This window comes from Petromyzon marinus, chromosome 37 (genome assembly GCF_048934315.1).
Source record: "Petromyzon marinus isolate PM22_M1 ecotype Great Lakes invasive population chromosome 37, UKy_Petmar_22M1.pri1.0, whole genome shotgun sequence".
Lineage (NCBI taxonomy): Eukaryota > Metazoa > Chordata > Hyperoartia > Petromyzontiformes > Petromyzontidae > Petromyzon > Petromyzon marinus.
Genome location: NC_133703.1, coordinates 11,975,151 through 11,996,819, shown reverse-complemented (window position 1 = coordinate 11,996,819; position 21,669 = coordinate 11,975,151). Strand labels below are relative to the sequence as shown.

At 47.4% G+C, this 21,669-nt stretch overlaps 1 protein-coding gene across 4 annotated transcripts in view; it reads left to right on the top strand.

Moving 5' to 3' along the window:
• The first annotated feature begins 5,883 nt into the window (after positions 1-5,883).
• LOC116949761 (C-Jun-amino-terminal kinase-interacting protein 4-like) overlaps positions 5,884-21,669 on the top strand; it is a 96,213-nt gene continuing 80,427 nt past the window's right edge. For 2 of the 4 annotated variants that reach the window (XM_032967409.2, XM_032967408.2), the window contains exon 1: positions 5,885-6,561. In XM_032967409.2, coding sequence (XP_032823300.2) covers positions 6,214-6,561 — 348 coding nt within the window. In that variant the 5' untranslated portion in view covers positions 5,885-6,213. Of the gene's footprint in view, positions 6,562-21,669 lie in introns of all 4 variants that reach the window. The other 2 variants (XM_076072290.1, XM_032967410.2) reach the window with 2 other exon arrangements.

Sequence of the window (21,669 nt, the reverse complement as noted above, 5' to 3'; positions counted from 1 at the left end):
CTATCTGGTCAGTTCCCCTTGCAGCAAGGAGTGCCGAAGCAGTCTTAAGTTATCTCTGGATTACTTTTAAAAAGTGCTCTTAGCAGGGGTAGTATGCTTCAAGTTTCCTCAATGTTTTATTTTCCCTAGTGACAGTTTAATAGCGGAATGTTGCACAAGGAAACCATTTATAATAAGCAGCTGCTGGGAATTTCCAAAGGAAACATCATTTTGGAAATTAAAAATATGACTGTAGCATGTGTCATCTCCGGGAGATGATTTAAAACTGGGTTTGAACAAATTTTAATGGCTAAAGGTGCAAATAAGTATTGTAAAGCATTTATTTTGAGAGGATTTTTCTTTTCCCCGAGGAAAGCCTCATTGAGTTAATGACTTTTTCAGTAGGGGCCTCCCAAATTTTTGTTTGCAGTTGGGGGGGGGGCGATAATTGCTTTGTATATTCCAACTTATTTCCGGGTCATTTTTAAAATTCGGCAAATGTTTACCTTGACGCCGGCACACAATGACCTAACCCTTGCGAATGACGTCACGGGATCTTTAACGTCCACAGCGAAGCAGACGGCACGTTTTTCTTTACGGTTAATACACCCGCCACATTAATAATCGGGGAGGCCTCTGGATTCGAACCGTGAACCTCTGCAAACAAGCGGCGTACGCGCTCCCGCTATGGCCACGTGGCCGCCCGACCATGAGTACACTGGGGGAGGATGGAGATTCAGAGTTTACGTTAAAAACAAGAATCGGAGATAATCGTTCGGGTAACTGCAAAGCGAAAGTGTTATTAACGGGAATGTTCTCACTGTGAATCAATGGGATGTCCGAGTGTTCCTGGCAGGATATCCAAGGTGACTCGATGCAGAGGGAAGTGTTTGCCGTATCTGTTCGGCGAATGGCCCCTTCAGCGCGTGCTGATGGTATGGGGGGACAGTAAGGGGAAACTGTTCTTGCTGGTATGTTGTATGTATGTGTGGAAATGGGGAATGTTTGGGTATGTGAATGGGGGGTGGGGGGGTTAAGAGTTGGGGGAGGAGGCTTGGGAGGTTGGAGGACAATTGCCGGGCAAGGCGCAGGAAGGTTTTTAGAGAGGCGACTTGTGCTCCGTGTATTTCCTGGTCCACGTAATTTGTTTTTGTGATACAGTAAAACGTTTTGTGTAAACTTGGTATCCTGTCCGAGGTCTCTTGTTCAAGAGTCTGGCTTCAGTTAAACAAACATGAGCAAACATGGGACCCTTGTTTCAATGTAAAGTAGTGGTGTCCCACACTTTTTATAACGTCTTTTTCACTCGCAGAGTGTGTCCCTGCCCGCTTGCGCACCGCCCAGTTCTGGAATGTGGGTCACGTCATGAGCAATGGTTTTCACTTGGGGGAATTGCAACATTCTCCAACTTGGCACTTCGCCCCCTTCACACTGCCGAGCGTATGGATTTTTACGAGGCAGCTCGTTCTGGCACGAGCGTTCCACGCGAAAAAAGACTTGGCAGAAGCTCCATCACAGGGACTGTCCCGGTGTCACGAGGACTCCTTGTTAAGATCGGGATTTTGCCTCGGCGTAAAATGCTCTGGCCTCATGTTTCGTGTGTATGCTTGGACTTCTTTCGCACCGTACGTAGCCTGACCGCCCTAATAGGTGCGGGGGAAGGCCATATGACGGGGCTACTACCTTAAAGCACAGTGCAATAGTGTGCGGTGCGAGGAGTATGTCATCGTCAACGACGAACCAGTTCCTCGTGGAATAAACACACCCGGGAGTTTGTTCTTCGGCGCCGTGGCCGGCCCTCCCCACCACCCCTGCTCATCATGTTCTGAACCAGCCAGGGGCTTCCCTCCCCTCCGTCCGAGTGCAGCGGGGCCCTGCACAGGTGAGAGGCAGGAGGAGGCTTTGCACCACCTGGGGCTGGGGTCAGTGCTGCAAGATGGACGACCCCTGACCAAAATTTAGCGGTGCCTAGCCGTAAGCGGACACGCTAAATAGCACTGCGTTGCAGAGAATAGGTACATAATGGGTGACCTTTTTGGGTAATGGCCCTGAATTCAGAGCACACAGACCCGAGGTAGAGTGATCGAAACGTCGCCTATTATATAACTTTTAAGGCAGTGTTCTTGGCAAATGTGAGTTTCTTTGTTATTTGTGTGCTGTGCTGCCCGGCCAACGCTATACCTTATAACATGGGAACTTTTTACCAAATATTTTGCTATATAATAAGCGGAGCTTTGGGGGGCGGGGGGCAGGGTTGACTGGAGTGGGCGGGGCCAAATTAGCTTGGGGGCGGGGCCAACCGGTGGGGGCAGGGGCCCAGCCAACGTTAAGTTCGCTAGCGGGCAGGCTTATACTGGTAGGAACCTCCTGGTTCCACCAGCCCACAGGGGATTATTGTGTCCGTCTGTCGTGCATCCAAAAATGGGAGGGGTGGGGCTGGGTGGAGAGGGGAGGGTGGGGAGGGGCTGGGTGGGGAGGGGAGGGTGAGGGGGGCTGGGTTGGGAGGGTAGGGCTGGGTGGGGGGTGGGAGGGGTGGGGCTGGGTGGGGAGGGGCTGGTCACCCCGTGGTGCCCTTATAAAACTCAACGTTTAACCTACTCACGCCGGCTTGTGCCCGCCCTCACAGTCGGGCATATTTGCGGAATGCACCACGTGGTGCCGCCGTTGACCCTGGCCATTGACCGAGCAACCCAACGTTCCGACCAGCTCACTCCGCAGGAATGTGTTTGGGGTATACTCTTTGGTTCTTTCGGTAAAGTCACGTAGGTATACAATAACATATTGGGGTATTTTTCAAAAATGTTCTTTCATAAACCGCAAGCGTTCAAAATGTCAACGTGCTGTTTAAGACCGAAACAGGTGGAGGATTTATTCACAGAATCTGGCATTCGCCTGATGATGCTGCTTGTAATTACTGGCGAAACGTCACGGTACTCGAATTGTAAATGTTGTGGTGGGTTTTACTCTCCCAACGCACCGGTTCTTGCTGAACGTGGAACGAATTGGCACCTTTTGTTTACGTGACGAACCTTACGGCGGGTTTAACTACATATTTACGCGATCTAACCCCCAAAAAACACCTCTGTTATGGATATTTGTCGCGAAAGCCTGCGTATTAATCAGTACAATTTATTTAAATCGGCTTCAGTACAAACAAAAAAAATCCCACGATTTTTTTTACTTCGTCAGTCAACGCGATTCCCTTGCTCAAGTGAGCATTGAGGCCTGTTTACAGCCCCGATAAAATTGGTGACAATTCCCTATCCACGTGGCGGGAGGAGAGGCATTCCATGGGACAACCACTGTGGACTACCTCCACAACGTGGTGCTAACATTCATAGGCATTGTTGCTGCATTGGCATTGTTGCTGCATTGGCAGTCGTGCACCGCCCGTGCTTCTGGTGTTGTTGGTACATTTGGGCTACGCCCATCCCCAAATCTTTATAAACAGTTTCCCTTTAGAGGCTGACCTCCTTTGCCTGATAACGACCGCTTGTGTTGCGATCGAAACGTCGTGATTTAATTTTTTTTTTATCTTTTATCTTATTTACCTACGTGACTTTACCGAAAGAACCAGAGTATGGATCCTTGCAGTCACGAAAACTTCAAATCTATAATTAATGGGGGTACTCCGTTCATGGTGTTTACAGAGGCCGAAGGAACGCGAGCCACGTGCCCACGTTGACTTCCAAGGCTAGAGACGACGTCATTCGAACAGCTGATCAGAGTTCGCACGCAGTCATGAGTTGGGGCATGAGCTGTAAAGTTGTATTCATTTTTTTATTAAAACAATGTGGTTACACAACGCTCTACCCAGTTCCGTTTTTTTACATTTATTGACGGTTTTGTAGCAATAATTTTAATTCACTGACAAAATATATTGCAACCGGGCTGATATAAGTGTGTTGCCAGATCTCATTGATAAAGATAATTACAGATATCACTGCAACATTTGGGGAGTAAAATAACATGACCGGTGACGTTCTGAAAGCAGTGAGCTTTAAAACTTGCACGAGGAGCACAACGCACACGGAGAGATAACGCCCACAAGTAACAAAGTTCACTTCGAAATCCGCTCCGTGAGCACAAGGGTCTAGAGATCAACCCCCCTTGATCCGACACCGACGTGCGGCTCGGGACGGATGAGGGAATGGCAAAATCAGCACAGTTTTTGGTGTATGTTAAACTTCTTTCGCACCGTACGTAGCCAACCGCGCTAATCGGAGGTGCGGTGGAAGGACAACAAACATATACACACACACACACAAAGCAGTTCTAAAGAAATACGTTTTCAATCTAGATCACTTAAAATGCGTAGCTCCAGTGGCCTCCTAATATCGGAAGGGAAGAGCATTCCAGACGGCCGCAGAAGCGCATCTGAAGGCTGGGGGAGGCGGTGAACGCCGCCTTTGTTCGACGGCGAGCAGCCAAAATCCGCTGACACGAGAATGGACGGAGTTCGCGTGATGGTTTGTGCTCCTTGACGGAGATCATGAAAGCTGAATTAATTCAAATTCTAAATAGCCATTTGCAGCAATTAAAGAATCGAAACGCAACCATTGGTTCAATCATTATTTCAACGCCTGTGCTCTGTGTCGTCTATTAAGACTTATTGTTGATTTTATTGACTACGTATCTTCTGCTATTCGTTGCGCCCGGTTGCGATTTACAGTAAAACCTTGGATTGCGAGCATAATTCGTTCCGGAAAAGTGTTTGTAATCCAAACCACTCGTATATCAAAACGCTCGTATATCAGTTGTGATCAAGTGACGCTCGGCAGACAAAGCGTGTATACGTACTACTACTCGTATTACAAGACCTCACTCGTTTATCAAATTCATATTTATTTTTTAAAAATTTGCTTGTCTTGCAAAACACTCGCAGACAAAGTTACTCACAATCCAAGGTTTTACTTTATTTTGCCCAGTCGGTGTTAGCCGCCGAGGTCTTGACGGGGCTCTGTTTAAATTTTGATTTAAAGCTTTCGTGACTGCAGGGATTTATATTCTTGGTTCTTTCGGTAAAGTCACGTAGAAGGGAAACAATAAAAATGTTTTTTTTTTAAAGAAAGAACCAAGAATATGGGTCTGTGTTATGCCCTGTCGCCCCGTGAAACATGCGTTTAGATGATTTGGCTGCTATAAATGTCCACGCACGTGATAAGCCACCTTTGGTTGAGCTATCATTTGCGGCCCAGGGCGCTTCTAAACAAAGAAGCTATACAGCTCAGTGGGCCTTACCTGGTAAAATAAAAGTAAAATTTTTAAAGTCACGTTCTTACCCTTCCTATGCTTTGCACTCCTGACGTGTTTTTGTGTTGTTTGTTGTTGTTGTATCGTTCTGACCCGCCCCGACTGGAAATCTTATTTTAAAAAAGAGCTTCATATCTCATCGGATTCCTCCAGGATAAATACTTCTTCTGATTATCTGCCCCCCCTTGTACCGTTCTGCTGCACTGATGCTCACTTTATTGAGGGCAATAAAATAAAGATTTATTGATTGATAAACGAGAGAAATCGATATTAATGGGAGCATTTAAATTTAGATTTAAATTTTGATTTAAAGCTTTCGTGACTGCAGTAATTCATTTACTTAGTTCTTTCGGTAAAGTCACGTTGAAGGGAAACAACAAAATAATAAAATATATATAAAACAATAATGGGAGCATCTTTATGTGCCCTGCTGGTGTAGAGCCAATTAAGTGGGGGGGGAAGGGATGTGGGGGGGCTGTTTTTGACGATGCGATCACTCAAGACATAGTTATTGATGGGCATGGCTAGATTATAGTGGGCGGGGTTATCGATATTGTGGGCGGGGTTATCAAACATACGGGCGGGGCTATGCGCGTTGTGGGCGGGGTCACGTCGGAGGAGGGGGGCGGCAATGTTATTTGTGGGCGGTGCTGGAGCGAGAATCGGGAGGCGCGTGGCGCTGTAGACGCGGCAAGTGGGGAGGAGGCGATGGTGGTGGAGGCGCGACTCGTACAGTCGTAGTAGTAGTGGTGGTGGAGGAGGAGGCGGTCCGACCCCGGAGCCTCCGCATGCCGCCCTCTTATAAAACACGACGAGCGGGAGATTAATGCTGGAGGCAGACAGGCAGGCAGGGCAGGGCGGGCACGCAGAAGTACAAGAAGCGGACAACAGACGTCAACAAAACAACACAGAGAGACGGGGGTTTCACACTACCACCGTAATTCCACTCCCCACCCCCCACCGACCACCGCCAACCAAGCCATGGAGGAGAGTGACGAGGGCGGCGGAGGCGGCGGCGGCAGAGGCGGCAGCAGTAGCAGCAGCGTGTACCAAGACTCGGGCGAGGAGGAGGCCCCGCCGGCCGTCTCTGCCCGGGTGTCGGGCATGGCGGAGGGCGTCTACCGCGAGCTGGAGCGGCTCATGGGCGAGCACGGCGAGGCGGTGCTGCGCGACCTCGTGCCGCTCGTGGTCGGCGTGCTCGAGGCCCTGGACGCGGCCGCCTCGCAGGGCCAAGAGCGCCAGGTGGAGCTCGAGCTGCTGCGGGAGGACAACGAGCAGCTGCTCACGCAGTACGAGCGGGAGCGCACGCTGCGCAGGCAGGCCGAGGAGGTGAGGGGTGGAGTGGTGGGTGAGCGGTGAGACGTGGGTGAGCGGTGAGACGTGGTGAGGGTGAGGGAGACGTGGTGAGCGGTGAGACGTGGTGAGGGTGAGGGAGACGTGGTGAGGGTGAGGGAGACGTGGTGAGGGTGAGTGAGACGTGGTGAGGGTGAGTGAGACGTGGTGAGGGTGACGTGGTGAGGGTGAGTGAAACGTGGTGAGGGAGACGTGGAGAGTGAGACGTGGTGAGGGTGAGGGAGACATGGTGAGGGAGACGTGGTGAGGGTGAGTGAAACGTGGTGAGGGAGACGTGGAGAGTGAGACGTGGAGAGTGAGACGTGGTGAGGGAGACATGGTGAGGGTGAGGGAGACATGGTGAGGGTGACTGAGACGTGGTGAGGGTGACTGAGACGTGGAGAGTGAGACGTGGTGAGGTTGAGTGAGACGTGGAGAGTGAGACGTGGTGAGGGTGAGTGAGACATGGAGTGGGTGAGGGTGAGTGAGACTTGGAGAGGGTGAGTGAGACATGGAGTGGGTGAGGGTGAGTGAGACGTGGAGTGGGTGAGGGTGAGTGAGACATGGAGTGTGGGTGAGGGTGAGTGAGCCATGGAGTGGGTGAGGGAGAGTGAGACGTGGAGTGGGTGAGTGAGACGTGGAGTGGGTGAGGGTGAGTGAGACAAGGTGAGGGTGAGTGAGACGTGGAGTGGGTGAGGGTGAGTGAGACGTGGAGTGGGTGAGGGTGAGTGAGACGTGGAGTGGGTGAGGGAGAGTGAGACGTGGAGTGGGTGAGGGTGAGTGAGACATGGAGTGGGTGAGTAAGACGTGGAGTGGGTGAGGGAGAGTGAGACATGGAGTGGGTGAGGGAGAGTGAGACGTGGAGTGGGTGAGGGTGAGTGAGACGTGGAGTGTGGGTGAGGGTGAGTGAGCCATGGAGTGGGTGAGGGAGAGTGAGACGTGGAGTGGGTGAGTGAGACGTGGAGTGGGTGAGGGAGAGTGAGACGTGGAGTGGGTGAGGGTGAGTGAGACAAGGTGAGGGTGAGTGAGACGTGGAGTGGGTGAGGGTGAGTGAGACGTGGAGTGTGGGTGAGGGTGAGTGAGCCATGGAGTGGGTGAGGGAGAGTGAGACGTGGAGTGGGTGAGTGAGACGTGGAGTGGGTGAGGGAGAGTGAGACGTGGAGTGGGTGAGGGTGAGTGAGACAAGGTGAGGGTGAGTGAGACGTGGAGTGGGTGAGGGTGAGTGAGACGTGGAGTGGGTGAGGGTGAGTGAGACGTGGAGTGGGTGAGGGTGAGTGAGACGTGGTGAGGGTGAGTGAGACGTGGAGTGGGTGAGGGTGAGTGAGACGTGGTGAGGGTGAGTGAGACAAGGTGAGGGAGACGTGGAGTGGGTGAGGGTGAGTGAGACATGGAGTGAGTGAGGGAGAGTGAGACGTGGTGAGGGTGAGTGAGACGTGGAGTGGGTGAGGGTGAGTGAGACATGGAGTGGGTGATGGTGAGTGAGACGTGGTGAGGGTGAGTGAGACGTGGAGAGGGTGAGTGAGACGTGGAGTGGGTGAGGGTGAGTGAGACGTGGTGAGGGTGAGTGAGACAAGGTGAGGGAGACGTGGAGTGGGTGAGGGTGAGTGAGACATGGAGTGGGTGAGGGAGACGTGGAGAGGGTGAGTGAGACGTGGAGTGGGTGAGGGTGAGTGAGACGTGGAGTGGGTGAGGGAGAGTGAGACGTGGAGTGGGTGAGGGTGAGTGAGACATGGAGTGGGTGAGGGTGAGTGAGACGTGGAGTGGGTGAGGGTGAGTGAGACGTGGAGTGGGTGAGGGTGATAGGAGTGGCACGGGGAGCAGTGAGGGATGGACACGTTGAGACGTGGAATAGAGTGAGATGGAGTGACTGAGAGATGGACACGTTGAGTGAGACACGGAGTGTGTGTGTGCTATAGGAGTGAATAGAGGCCTCGTAGGGGGTGGCAGTGTGTGAGAGATGGAGTGATATAGGCAGAGAAGAGGGGGGACTGAGCGGGTGTGAGACCCCGGTTGGGATGTGGGGTAATGGAAGTGAGAGGTGAGGGAGAGGAGAGTGAGTGAGATAGAGAAGGGTGCCGAGAAGGAGCTTCCCTGCAGGGGTTGAGGTGGTGAGATGTGGAACGAGGAGGGAGAGATGGAGTGCTTTACAGGTGATGGATCGGCGTGGTAGGACAGAGAGACTTTCATAGTTTCATTTATTTGGTATAGCCCTGTGAGCCATTCGGCTCTTGAATCGGGTGCAACTGCAACAAACAAACAAAAACATGAACAAGAAAACATCTTAAAGTGACTTTGTGCATGTGCAAACAGAAAATCCAGGAAAAAAACCATAAAAATATTCCTGAAATAGCACCGTACACCAACGCTGCGTGCAAAAATCCCAGTGGGATGCAAGTCAAACAACAACAAGAAAACTTAGATTTAGAGAACGTGCAGGATGAGAGATGGAGTGACGGGTCTGTGTGAAGGACAGATTAAGAGATCTTGTTGCCCTCTTGAGTGGAAGCCGTCGAGAAACGGGGATTGTGGGGACAGGGTGACGGGAAGAAGTGGATGAAAGTGAGTTCAGAATCAGAATATGTATTTATACTGGAGGAATCCGATGAGCTATAAGCTCTTTTTCACAGATGGCCAGCAGGGAGGGATAGGTGAGAACGTTACAGCAAACATTACACAAATACGATAGGAGTGCAAAGTATATGAAAGGTAAACACATCGCTTAAAAATATATACAAATAAAACGAAACGATGTTTTACCTTACTCAGGTGAGGCCCACTGAGCTCTATTAGCTTATTTTTCGGAAGCGACCTGGCCACAAATCGTAGCTCAACGAAAGTGACTGATCGCGTGCGTAAATATATAGCAGCCAAATATTGCAACTAATCTAGAAGATATCGCAGAGTGTGCAGACGGAGGAGTATTTTAGAGATGGCTTGTGAACTATGAGGAAGTCGAGAAGACGATTAGAATGCCCCTCTTATCCAGAAAATCCTGTATGCAAGTTTGTTGAACTTCTTTCACACCGTACGTAGCCAACCGTGCTAATCGGAGGTGCTGAATCACTGTGTTTACACGCTTTCATTTAACTCAACCTGTCGTACATATGAATAAACTGTCAAATCGCTCTCCGTGGTGCTAACGTTAAAATAACAGCCACTTTTTTCAAAATTTATTGCTGTGGTTTTCACACCTGATGATGATTGCTTGTGTTGCAGTCGAAACGTCGTGAGAATTTTATTGTTTTATATTTTTTATTATTTTATTGTTTCCCTTCTACGTGACTTTACCGAAAGAACCAAGAATAGCTGTCTGTTGTCGTATCTTCAAATCTTGTAACTCAATTTTAACCCACTTCCCAATGTGGTATCGACTGCAAACTTGGTATACTTAAGTCATACTGATGCCAATACTATATTCTATCATTAAAAATAAATATTTTTTAAAACATTTTTTTATATGTTATGTTTTGGCTTGGGTTTAATTGTCCACGCTCAACTCACGTTGGCTGTAATTGCCCACGGTCCCCTTACGTTATGGCAAGCTTCGGGGTCACTTCCTGGAGTCTTGCCATTACTAGTACGGTACATTTCATTAAAGCGTGTTTACATTTTTTAAAAAAATATTACTTTTTATGTCAGGAGGATCTTACGTCGTGATGTTTGTTTTGGCCAATTCTGATCGTGATTGTTGAGGTCAGATTCGACGGCGGGGGGGGGTGTTGGGCAGGGCGAGCAGACGTGGTGGGGTTGGTGGGGGGGATCCTTGAGAGGTGTGAGTGAGGTTCAACACAAGGTGACTCTCAATCCGAGAACGTGGACAGATGGAGAGAGACTTGTACGGTTAATGCACGTGGCACGCGCGAAGTGAGAGTAAGAGGGGGGCAACACAGGCTCAGGAGAGACAGGAAGACACTGCTGCCTTTGTTTCACTTCAAAGTCGTTCATGCTTACGTGTGTGTGTGTCACAGATGTGCGTCGGCATGTCACGTGCTCACCATTGCTTCACGTGTTGTCGCTTTCAAAGACTGCAACTGCTGTACAGCTGGTTTTTTTTGTAGCTGACGCTGCATTACGAAGACGTTTCAATCACTTGCGACCAGCAGCTTATTAAAATCGCTTGCAGGTATATGTGTATCTATGCAAGTATATACTTGCAAGTATAGACTTTCAAGTATATATGTGTATATATACTTGGATATATATCACATGTCTATACACTTGCAGGTATATATATAAATCACCTAAATCACTTGCGACCAACATAATATTTTTAAAAGTATATCGGCACCTTTGCAGACTTCCTCATTCATAGCTGTTGACAGTGAATTTTTTTTTTTAGAAGCCGGTTTCAGAGTTGTTGGTGACAAGTGATTAATCCGTAACCGTGAGAATCCAGAACAAATATTCTCCAGCAAACAAATCGGAACAAATATTTTTTGTTGTTGTTGAGATTTGTTTGCTGGAGAAGGTAGTTGTGTGCCCTGGTGGCAGCGTTTGCATTGCTTCGTTGTCAGCAATGTTGCTGGCATGGGAAAGGCAGCGGTGTGCCTCGTTTGGTTTTTGTCGTGACTTTTGTGTGGCTTTTGTGGCCTTTCACGTGCATGCTGTGGCCTCGGCGTGTGGCATTGGTGTGGACGTGCGTTTGTGTGTGGGCTTTGGATAATCTCTCTTCGTGGCTTATAAAATGTATAGTAATGTGGGCAACACACCCGCATGTTATACCAATGAGCAAATCTCGGCACCTCTGATTAGCACGGTTAGCTGTGTACGGCGGCGAAAGAAGTTCAACATGCATACTTAAATGGATTTATGGTCGTGCATTTTCCAGAATCGATTGTTTTGGTGTACTCGGAAAGAACCAAGAATATGAATATCATTCAAACTGTTAAGAAAAGTAAGTGGGGCTTGGGCAGGACACGTCGTGGGTGGAAGGGACGGTGGGTCAAGGATAATGATGGGAGTGGCAGTCGGGTGTTAGGTGGATTGTTACATTGCAGGTCTGTGAGACATGGTGTGACGGCTTGGGATAGCCTTCATCCTGCAATGAATTGATCGTGGCCGATGATGATTAAGGTACTAACTTCTGGCTGTAATGAAGTTTGAGTTGATTATGAGCGTGAGTTGTTAGCTTTAGCTCTGGTTAATCTTGGTTTCTGTATTTTGCAGTGTAGAGTTTGTGTGTGTGCTTTGGATAATCGCACACCGATCAGCACGGTTGGAAATGTATTGTGCGATAACAGGTCCCTGCAGGGTGGGCTGGTAGGACAAGTCTCTGCGCTGTCTATTGCTGATTTTACACCCAACAGCACGAGATTTCACTTCGTTAAAGTATTGAAAGGGGACGGACGGACGAACGGACGCATTAATCTATTGCAGGCTGGTACACTCAGTTTACAACTTCGTTCCTACCAGTAAAAGTTCAACATACATAATCCCGAAGTCTCCCTGCTAACATGTTCCTCTTGGGACATTGTCACCTTGTGATAGCAATAGCATTAGTACGTTAGTGATGATCACACATAAATGGGGCAATAAAGCATTGCTTAACATATTTGTCTTCATTGTGTTCACATTTGCCACAGTGATGACATGCTCTTAGCATATTGCATGCCACAGCTTTTGTCAAAGAATTGAGTCAACATGTAGAGCCATAGTGGATATACATCTATTTCCTGGAGGACACCCCCTTATAAAAGATTTGAAACACTATAAACTATAAAAAATTTAACCAAGAAAGGCCCACTGCTCTTTTTCAGAAGCTCTTTCAGAAGCAACCTAGCCACAAATGATAGCTCAACGAAGTGGCTTTTTTACGTGGAGATTTATTGCTGTCAAATACTCGAAATGCATGTTTCTTCATATGGAGGGAAAAACCGGAGGACCTGGATAAAATTCTACACGACCACGGAGAAAGAACATGCAAACCACATATATTTGAAGCATTAGGTTCGGGATCGAACCCATGCCATCCTGTATACCAGGCAAATGAGTTAACATCTCACCACCCCAGCGCCACCCACACACACACACACGGCAGTTTTGTGTATAACCAAGTGCAGGAGAGCAGGTGTGGCACAACTACGATATTGAGGATGTGCTGTAACTTTTACCAACTCGTAATTAAGGTTGTATGTCATACCTGGACATACAGGAATTTAAGACTGCTGGATGCAGGAAATGCCATCGTGGGCTGCTTTGCTTGTTAATTTGATGATGAATTCCCAAGTCGGATGTGTGTTTGGGAAAAATAAATAAATCACATGCTTAGTATGTTCCATTTTTTTAAAGATAGGAAGCATTTACATCCCCAAATATAGTCCTTTTTCATTGAGTGCAGTATTTGTCAGTTCCTATCGTGTATTTTAAAGGATAAATTACTTCCTTTTGCTGTGAAGAATTTCCCAAAATGCAAGGGGTCACCGAAAGTTCTGTGGTCGGACACGAGTGGTACCACAACAACTGTTGAGTGTCCGATTATGAGTAGACCACTTGAAAGAATTGCCACATTTCAGAGCAATAGATTAAAGTCTTCTTTCTTACGAGTGCTTATAATTATCTCGTGTGCGTTAAGTAAAATGTTGAGACATCTAAGCCGAGATCGATTACACAATACTCTATCTTGCAAACAGGGATGGCATCGCCCCACAGGAAATCCATATGGACTTGCGAAGCAAATGGGAGGAATCGTCCCCATCGCACTCCGAGATCAAGAAGTGGTGTGCAGAGTTATTCCAGATGGGGGATTATTAGCCTTTGGTAATCTAAGTACTCTACTGCTTTGCTTGTTAAGGGGGCTGCATTTAAAAATAACTTGCTTGAAGCGTCAGCCGTTGCTTTCTATGTCAGGTCACGGGCCCTTTTAATCACCCCCTTGTAAACACAATTCATAATACGCGGATTGTCTCCCTGCTCAAGCTCGAGTTGGGTCATATACGTCTGCCTTGGTGGCCTTAAGCCAAGTGGCGAAATGTATTTACGTGTAACCTTGGCAGAAGTCCGTCTTTGCCCGTTGGCTTCTAAGAAAAATGGTGCTGTACCCATTTTATTGAGACCAAATGAGTTAATAATATTACAGTGATTATCGTAAAGTGATTTTTAAACCCAGTCCATTGCTCCAGGGTGCTTTCGCTGATCAAAATTAGTTTCGAATTATTTCGACTTTATTTGGTGAAATTCCAGCCAATTACGGTTTAAGCGTTGATTCTTTCTTTCACTTAATCGCTGGTTTAAATAAAGTTAGGTTTTAAAAGGAGATGCAGTATTGCAGGCTCCATGTGGGTTTCAAAAAAGCTAATTGAAATAATTCAGGGTGAAATGTACATGACAGATTTATTAAGTATAGTTTGCATTTTATCAATTTTTTGTAGAAAATTGTGAATTCAATGCTTTCCAGTGGGCACCTGAAATGCCACGAGCTAAGACGCCCATGTAATTGCCTTTTAATTATCCCAAAGAATCGTAATAGGTGACGACGCAGCCTTTGCCCGTCGCATCACAAACGTTTTGGAACAACCGTTTCCTCCATTAACATCATAAATGTTCCTTCAAAAAAAATTCTAAAGCAGAAGGTTAGTGCTGGATACAGCCGCATTTGCAAATGTAATTTGTAACTTTGGATCCTTACCCCAAGTTTCGACAGTTACATTTTAACGTGCAGTTTTGTTGAGGAATCGTGCCTTGCCTTTGGTGTGGTCAGCGACTCTTTGTGTTTTGCTGCCTCGTCCAAGCTTGCATTTGGGGCCTGGTGGGCCCGGGCTTTGTAGCGGATGAATAAACAGGCAGTCCTCGCTTAACGCAGTAGGTGCGTACCTGTTAACGTTCCGCGTGAAGCAAAAATCGTGTAAAGCGAAAACAATTCCCCATATATGATGTCACGGTGAAGTTTGGCGAGATACGAAGTCCTGAGCACGCGCAGTGAGATGGCGGGACAAATAACTGCGGGTACACCCCCGCATTACCGTATCATTCCGTGTATCACGCCGCTCGGCCGCGCAGCTCAAGAAAGTAGTTTGTCATCGACCGCTCAGAAACCCGAGTTATAACGGTGCGCATTCAGCAGTGTAACGATGCGTGTTTAGCATTGACGGATGCATCCCTCGTGAGAAGTTTTCGCCAAATGGAAGAACCGCGTGATAGCGAAAACGCGTTAAAGTGTGAACACCGGCGCGTTTAGCGAGGACTTACCCTATTGCACGTGTGCTTTTGCCCTTGCGCGTCTCTTTTCCTATCTTGTCTCTCATACCCCTTGAGAAAACATCGCTCTACTATCGTGTTCCTCTTCAAATTATTTGAATACATTACATTTTCTGTCGTGTATATTTTTTTTATCTCTTACATCTGATGTCTCTTAAACATCAGATGTAACTTTCAATTAGTTGTGGTCAAACTTTTTTTCGTAACTTCATACTTGCGTGTTGTCCATGACTGATGTCGCTAATGATATAAGCATGTGTAGCGTACTTGCGGTCATGTGTGTATGGTGTATGTTCCCAGTGGCACAAAGCACAGTATTGTAGTCGATACATCCTCAATGCTACATTCTTGATCACACCCCTATTCTCCAACCTGTTGTTCAGCAAATGTGTGTTATTTATTCCACGCTGTCGATAAAAGGGACAAAACGAGCGGTTCCCAAACTTTGGGTCGTGGCCCCCCAAAGGGTTCATTTCATTGTGGGAAAAATAGTAAATCTGTTGCTTCACAATGTTTCAGTTTCGGTCGTATGAAGCAAGACTAAGGCGTAGCGAGAGAGACGTCTCGGACATTTGTAACATTCAAACAGTATTTTTTTCGGTTGTGGGTGAGCCCAAAACATCTCCGCCAATCAGAAAGCCCTAAATTTGTTTTGAACCGGATCGTTCAGCTTTCTGATTGGTGGAGATGTTCCGAGCGTTGTGGGAATTGCAGTTCGTTCCATCTGGGAAACGCCTTAACGCCTGCACGTGCAATGTACAGGATGGTTGGTCCAGATGTCTTGCGACCCCCAATGAATTGACTTTAAAAGTTGTTTTCATTTGCATTAATCATTTATTTTTAAATAAACCTTAGACACAACGTTTTAATTAATTTTAAGAGCGTTAAATGGTGGGTCACAAGACGTCTGGACCACCCTGTAGAAACAAATGTGTTTATTCTTCCACAGTGGAAGTGACATTTGAAACCCGTTCACCTCGAGTAGCGAGAGTCCGCTGACTCGGTGAACGAGAAAAGTTACTCGAAGAAACTTGGTTTGCATATACGATGGGACGTTTCTAGAGCACGTCTTCTCAAGTAGTTATTTTTTTTGAAGAATGAAGCGAATCCACAATGCCCTTCTGTGTCTCTCGCTCCGCTGCTGTTGTTGAGCGAGAGTGTGAAGCCAATAAAAACTGAAATGGCACTTGGGACACTTTGTTCAGAAAGAATGCCCGAAGGGGGAAGCCCGAGTCTGCATGTCGCCGTTGTATAAGCCACAGGTGCCTCTTGAAAACGGGAACCGGCTGTTTATCAGCAAGCTCGGGGAGTATCTTTCGAAGAGAAGTTTAAGAAGTCGCGTAAATTTTCGGCGGAAGTTTTGGGTTCTACGCACCGCATTTGACACAGTGGAAATAATGCGTTGGGAGGTGGAGACAAATTCACTGAAACCTATACCGCCCGCCGGGCAAACGCTGTGAAACGAAGGGTTGCGGTTATAGCCGGTGAAAGGGAACAAACACTTATGCTCTTCAATTTGTCGTGACCACCTAAGATGGTGATGCTGCGCACAGTGGCTTTTTGCGCGATACATTTCGGAGGATGCTGCTATCTTTTGAGAACATTCAGTTCTGTCTGACACTTAGCGAGCGCGGAACTGCTCGGGAATGTTGAGAGCGCTGCGTGGCCACATAAGAGTGCAAAAAAGATCCATTGGGATCGCACGGTTGGCTCCTGTACAGAAGGTGCCCCATCTGTGGCAGGACACAAAGCAGGACTGTGCACCTTGACGAATAATGTTGCTCTGGCCTGCTGTTGGTATGCGCTGCATGGTCCATCGAGAACAATTGCCAGCCAAAGAACAAAAGCTTGTTTAGGCATGAGGTGGCTGGGCATGCGGGCTCCATGACCGAGCCATGTGGAGACACACACACAGGCTCACACGAGAGACGCGGAGACTCGCTCATGTTTCACTTTAACGCCGGTAGTAATCTATAACGCAAGTGTCCTTCACGTCTCCCCGACGCCCGCGTAATGTATCGGGCTTTTGCCGTAATTTCAAAACCGTCATGAACGTTAAAATACCACAGGGTGGTGTTCATCGTGCCACCATGTTCATTTTGATCTCCAAACTATGTCGGCTGAACTCCCTCTGCTTTCCTTCGGTTCTGGTGAAGTGCCCTTGGCTGACATGAAATGCGAGCCTATTGTGTGACGTACTATCCTGCAAAAATTGGGTGGATTTGTTTTACGTGTGGCTTAGAGTTTTGCGGCGGTGTTCTAACATCAAGCTTGTACTTTGATTTACCAAGGGCCTTCATTACATAACATCGTTGGGGCGTTTTTTCCCCGCTCATTAATCCTGCCAGTGACAGAAACTCTTTTCTGCTAGATTAAACTAATCTCTTTTAAAGGTTTTACTGAGGAAATTAAATATCTCGTTTGACCCAACAGTGTCGTTGGATGGCAGAGGTAGCTTCGTGGTCAGTTCAGTACTGTACTAATTCCAATGTTTTTCGCTGAAGTTGAAAGTTTGGTGCAACACTGTAGTACGGTACTTGTTTCTAGAAGAATGACCTCTACAATGACCTTTCCTGCTGACCTCGAGGTTTTTTTGTGTTTAGTTTGCTTCTTGTGTTGACTTCATTTGTACCCCCCCCCCCCCACGCTTGCACACCTCCGATTAGCAAAGTTGGCTACGTACGGTGCGAAACGAGTTCAGCATACAATGAGCTATTGAAGCAATTGGCGGGACCCCGGGGTCCCATCACTGCCCCGGGGTGGGAAAAACCGCGTAGCGACACGAGTCTTGCCTTATTCTTAGTTCTTTCGGTAAAGTCACGTTGAAGGGAAACAATAAAATAATAAAATATATATAAAACAATAAAAATTCTCACGACGTTTCGACCATAACACAAACGGTCGTCATCAGGTGTGTCGGTTTGCATAAATTTATTTTTAAACGGTGTATTTATTTATAAAAAACGTTAGCGCCACGCGCAGCGATTTGGCAGTTTATTTAGAAGGACTAGTCCATCTATGTTCTGAAAAGAGTAGGGGGGAGACGAAAAATTTAATGTATACTGTCTGAAAGCCACTGTAAGCGTGAATAATCAATTAAGACCTGAAATGGTTTATCAAATCTTTCCAAAGATTGCTAAGCCAGAATCCATCTTCTCGGTTGAAATTGTCTCTGCTTGTATATGTGGATAGCCTCATGAACGAATCTCTCATGGTAGCCAGATGGCTTACAAAGAACCTCTGTCTTGGAAAAGTCAATGTCATGTGAGCCTACTGAATTATAACAATGATCTGCCACGGCCGAGGTGTTGGTCCTACCGTGTTTAAGGTCTGCTGTGTGTTCACGAATGCGGTCCGAGACATGGCGTTTGGTTTCTCCAATGTAACTACTACCACAGAGGCAACTTGGTTTGTAGACACCAGGGTATTGTATGTCCGGAATCACATATTTTACAGACGGAACCAGATCACGGATTTTATGTAATGTGTTGAAACGGACCTGGATCTTGTGTTTATTCAAGATTTTGGAGATCTTTTTTGTGATCCCAGCAATGTAGGGTAAAGTGATGGTTTTGAAAGGCTCCTCAAGAGGGTTCTTCTTCATGGTTTGAGTGATAGCTTTGCAGATTGTATAGTCGGAGTAACCATTAGCCTTAAGAGCTTGGTGTACGTGCTTGAGTTCACTGCCTATGTGTTCCTGGTCGGATATGCATTGGGCTGTATGATACAGAGTCTTGATGAGAGAATTCTTCTGTGATGGATGGTGGTGGGAATCCGGTTTCAGATAAGCATCCGTATGGGTAGCTTTCCTGTAGACAGAGTGGCTCATTGAACCATCAGGTCTCTTTTTAATTAGGACATCCAAAAAAGGTAGCTTGCCATCTTTTTCGACTTCCATGGTAAATCTGATGGCTGGGTGTATGGAATTGATGTGGTCGAAGAATTGGTCTAGAGCAGGCCGGCCATGTGGCCAGATGACAAAAGTGTCATCCACGTACCTCTTCCATAAGGTTGGGCGCAGAGTGGCAGTCTGGATGGCGTCAGTCTCAAATTTCTCCATGAAAATGTTAGCTATAACCGGAGATAGGGGGGAGCCCATTGGGGTGCCCTCAGTTTGTTTGTAGACAACAAAACTAGTGGTCAACCGATTGGCCTCGTCGAGAGCTACTCGGGGCACTAAGTTTCGTAAAAAGTTGAAAAATTACATAAACACGTTAAATTCACTGCCTGCGGGAGCGGACTCGCCTTGGCATAGAAGCTGAGGATCGACGGCTGACCGGAGGGCGTCGTCGCCGTGCGCGACCGCGGCGGACTCCCGGGCTTGCGTTTGGCCGGTGGGGTGGCGCCCATCGTGTCGATCGCCGCCTGCTGCTGGCGCTTGTTGGCGCGAGTCTGGGCGGGCGGCGCGTTGCTGTCGGGATCACGAGTGGGCGGACTGAAAAATAATAATTATTGACCTGATTTTTGCGGGACCCCGGGGTCCCGCCAAATGATTTTATTTCCCTCGGACTTCAGTCTTCGTAATATGCATTATCTCAAGTCACATTCAGCCCACTGCTGGATTACAAAAGAAAAACCCTGTTCATGTTTTTAATTGCTGCTCCTTGGTACTTTGCAGTTGGATTCTGTCTCTCTTGTCTCACCGTATGTTCTCCGACTTCACTTTTCTGTCTCTTGATTGGAGGTTCCTTGACATCTGCGGTGTTCCAAGCCTCATGATTTCGAGTGGCGTGGTGATCGTTTTTCAGCTGCACATGCTGCAACGCACCTGGGTCTGTTGTAACGAACCGCATTTTGCGACAGCGAAATGCACCGTGTATTCTGCTCTTTTATTTGTTACGAAGATCTTAGTCCTGCTCGTATGCAAGGCCACGGTGAATTATTAAATTGCAGGATCATGACAGTTGGTGACGGCTTGGGGTGATTTTCAGCCAGCAGGATGATGTTGAATCCATATGGATTTTCGATATTAATCAGAAGGAGGAGCGTATATAACCTAGGCTTGGCATGCCAATAATACGTCTTAAGCTTACATCGTTCACCCCTGTGGCATTTAACGGACTTTGACGTTGAATAGGAAACGTTCATGTGACCTCTTCAGCTAGTGTCATGGGACTGTGGCTAAGTAAGCCAGTAATAATGTCATGTGAAATGGAATTATTTCTTGCTGCCGCTGGCGTACAGGGACCCGCCAAAGCAGCAACATACGGTGCGGTTACAGTGTGGGGGAGCGGTAACGTAGTGGTTAGCGCGCTGTGCTACGAACCCGGCAACCCAAGTTCGATTCCCGCTCAAGGCCACCAACACCAGTGACGGTTATCTGAACCGTTCCTGGGTCTCGACCAGGTCGACTCGGCCGCAAATGAATACCTGATGCAGTGTGTAAACTTCGCAACTAGGTAGACAAAGGCAGCCGAGGGCGTGGTGCTTTCATATGTGCTCGCTAACAGCACTTGCCCCAACAGTCTGTCTTTTTTTTGCAGTTCAAATGGGACACACACCCCATTTGTCACATATGCCGGCAATTAAGGGGGGTCTATTTAAACAATACAACTTTGACTTGTGTATCATGCAAACGCAACTGCATCTCGAGATGCGGACGTACAAAAATGGTGGACAAACACCGGGTAGAGAGTCGATGGTCAGCGGCAAGGAGGCAGTGGTGGAATATAAATGATGAAGGGAGATCGTCGGTCAGCGACATCGGAGTAGGAGGAGGAGAGGCCAGACTTTAGGCAAGGCTTGAACGGTGGGAAGAGGGTTTGACATTGCAGGCTACCAGCAGCATGAGGGAGTTCCAAATAACTTAGCTGGGGCGGTAGACAAGGAAGGAAGAGACCTCCATTTAGCTGTCACCGATTGGACCGATTCAACAGAGGCAGACAGCCTTAGTTTCTGGAGCGGCGGGGAAAAAAAGATTGAGAGGTGACAGAGGTCAGGTGATGGACGTCCTCACAGGGGATCTTGAATATAGTGACGGCAGTCTTGTGAATTTAACACGTAGCACGCCTTTGCGTAAATATAAATGTGTCGTTAACCTGCCACCATTCCAACACACCATTGTGCTGAGCTCGTAACGAATTGGCATGTTTTGTTTACATGAGAAAACCTTACTAATTGGCTGACTGGAGGTGGCGGATTTAACGACCCATTTATACGTACGTGATCTAAACCAACAAAAAAAAAACCTCTTATGGGCAGTCTTGTGATTGGTTAGCGGTTTGAATCGTGAGCATTTGAAAGTATCTCAAGATTTGGGGCGATGAGGGCTCTATTGCAGATGGGGGACGTCTGACGGTGGCATTTTAGACCGTGCATTAAGTGCAAAGTTTTGTGATGTGGATATTGGTGGAGGGCATGTGCCTGCGCGTTTACACCTGCACGCTCGTGTTTGAACACACGCACGACTTGTGCTGTTACGCGATAGGTGTCGTGCTGTCCCTCCGTCATGCATAAACCGCCTGCTTGTTGAACGTAGAATTAAAATCTTGACTTAAAGCTTTCGAGACTGCAGGAATTAATATTTTTTGGTACTTTCGGTAAAGTCTGAAGACGACCGCCTGTGTTGCGATCGAAACGTCGTAGCTTTTTGTTATTTTCTTTGAACCTATCTACGTGACTTTACCGAAAGACCCAAAGAATATGTAAAATTGAAAGTTGTGCAATACTTGTGCATGAGTAATTGTATGCTGAACTGCATGCTTAGCAAGTGCCATGGCATTTGCTAAAGTATGAGTGTGACATTTCGATTTTGAAGGAGAGCCTCTCTCAACTTCAGCAGATACTGGGTAGGGCTTGTTGATCAAATGCAATCCAGCATGTCCAATACTGTAACCAAGTTACAGTATGGGGACGTAGCTCACCCACTTACTTTCACTCGCCCACCCACCCACTCGCCCACCCACCCTATCG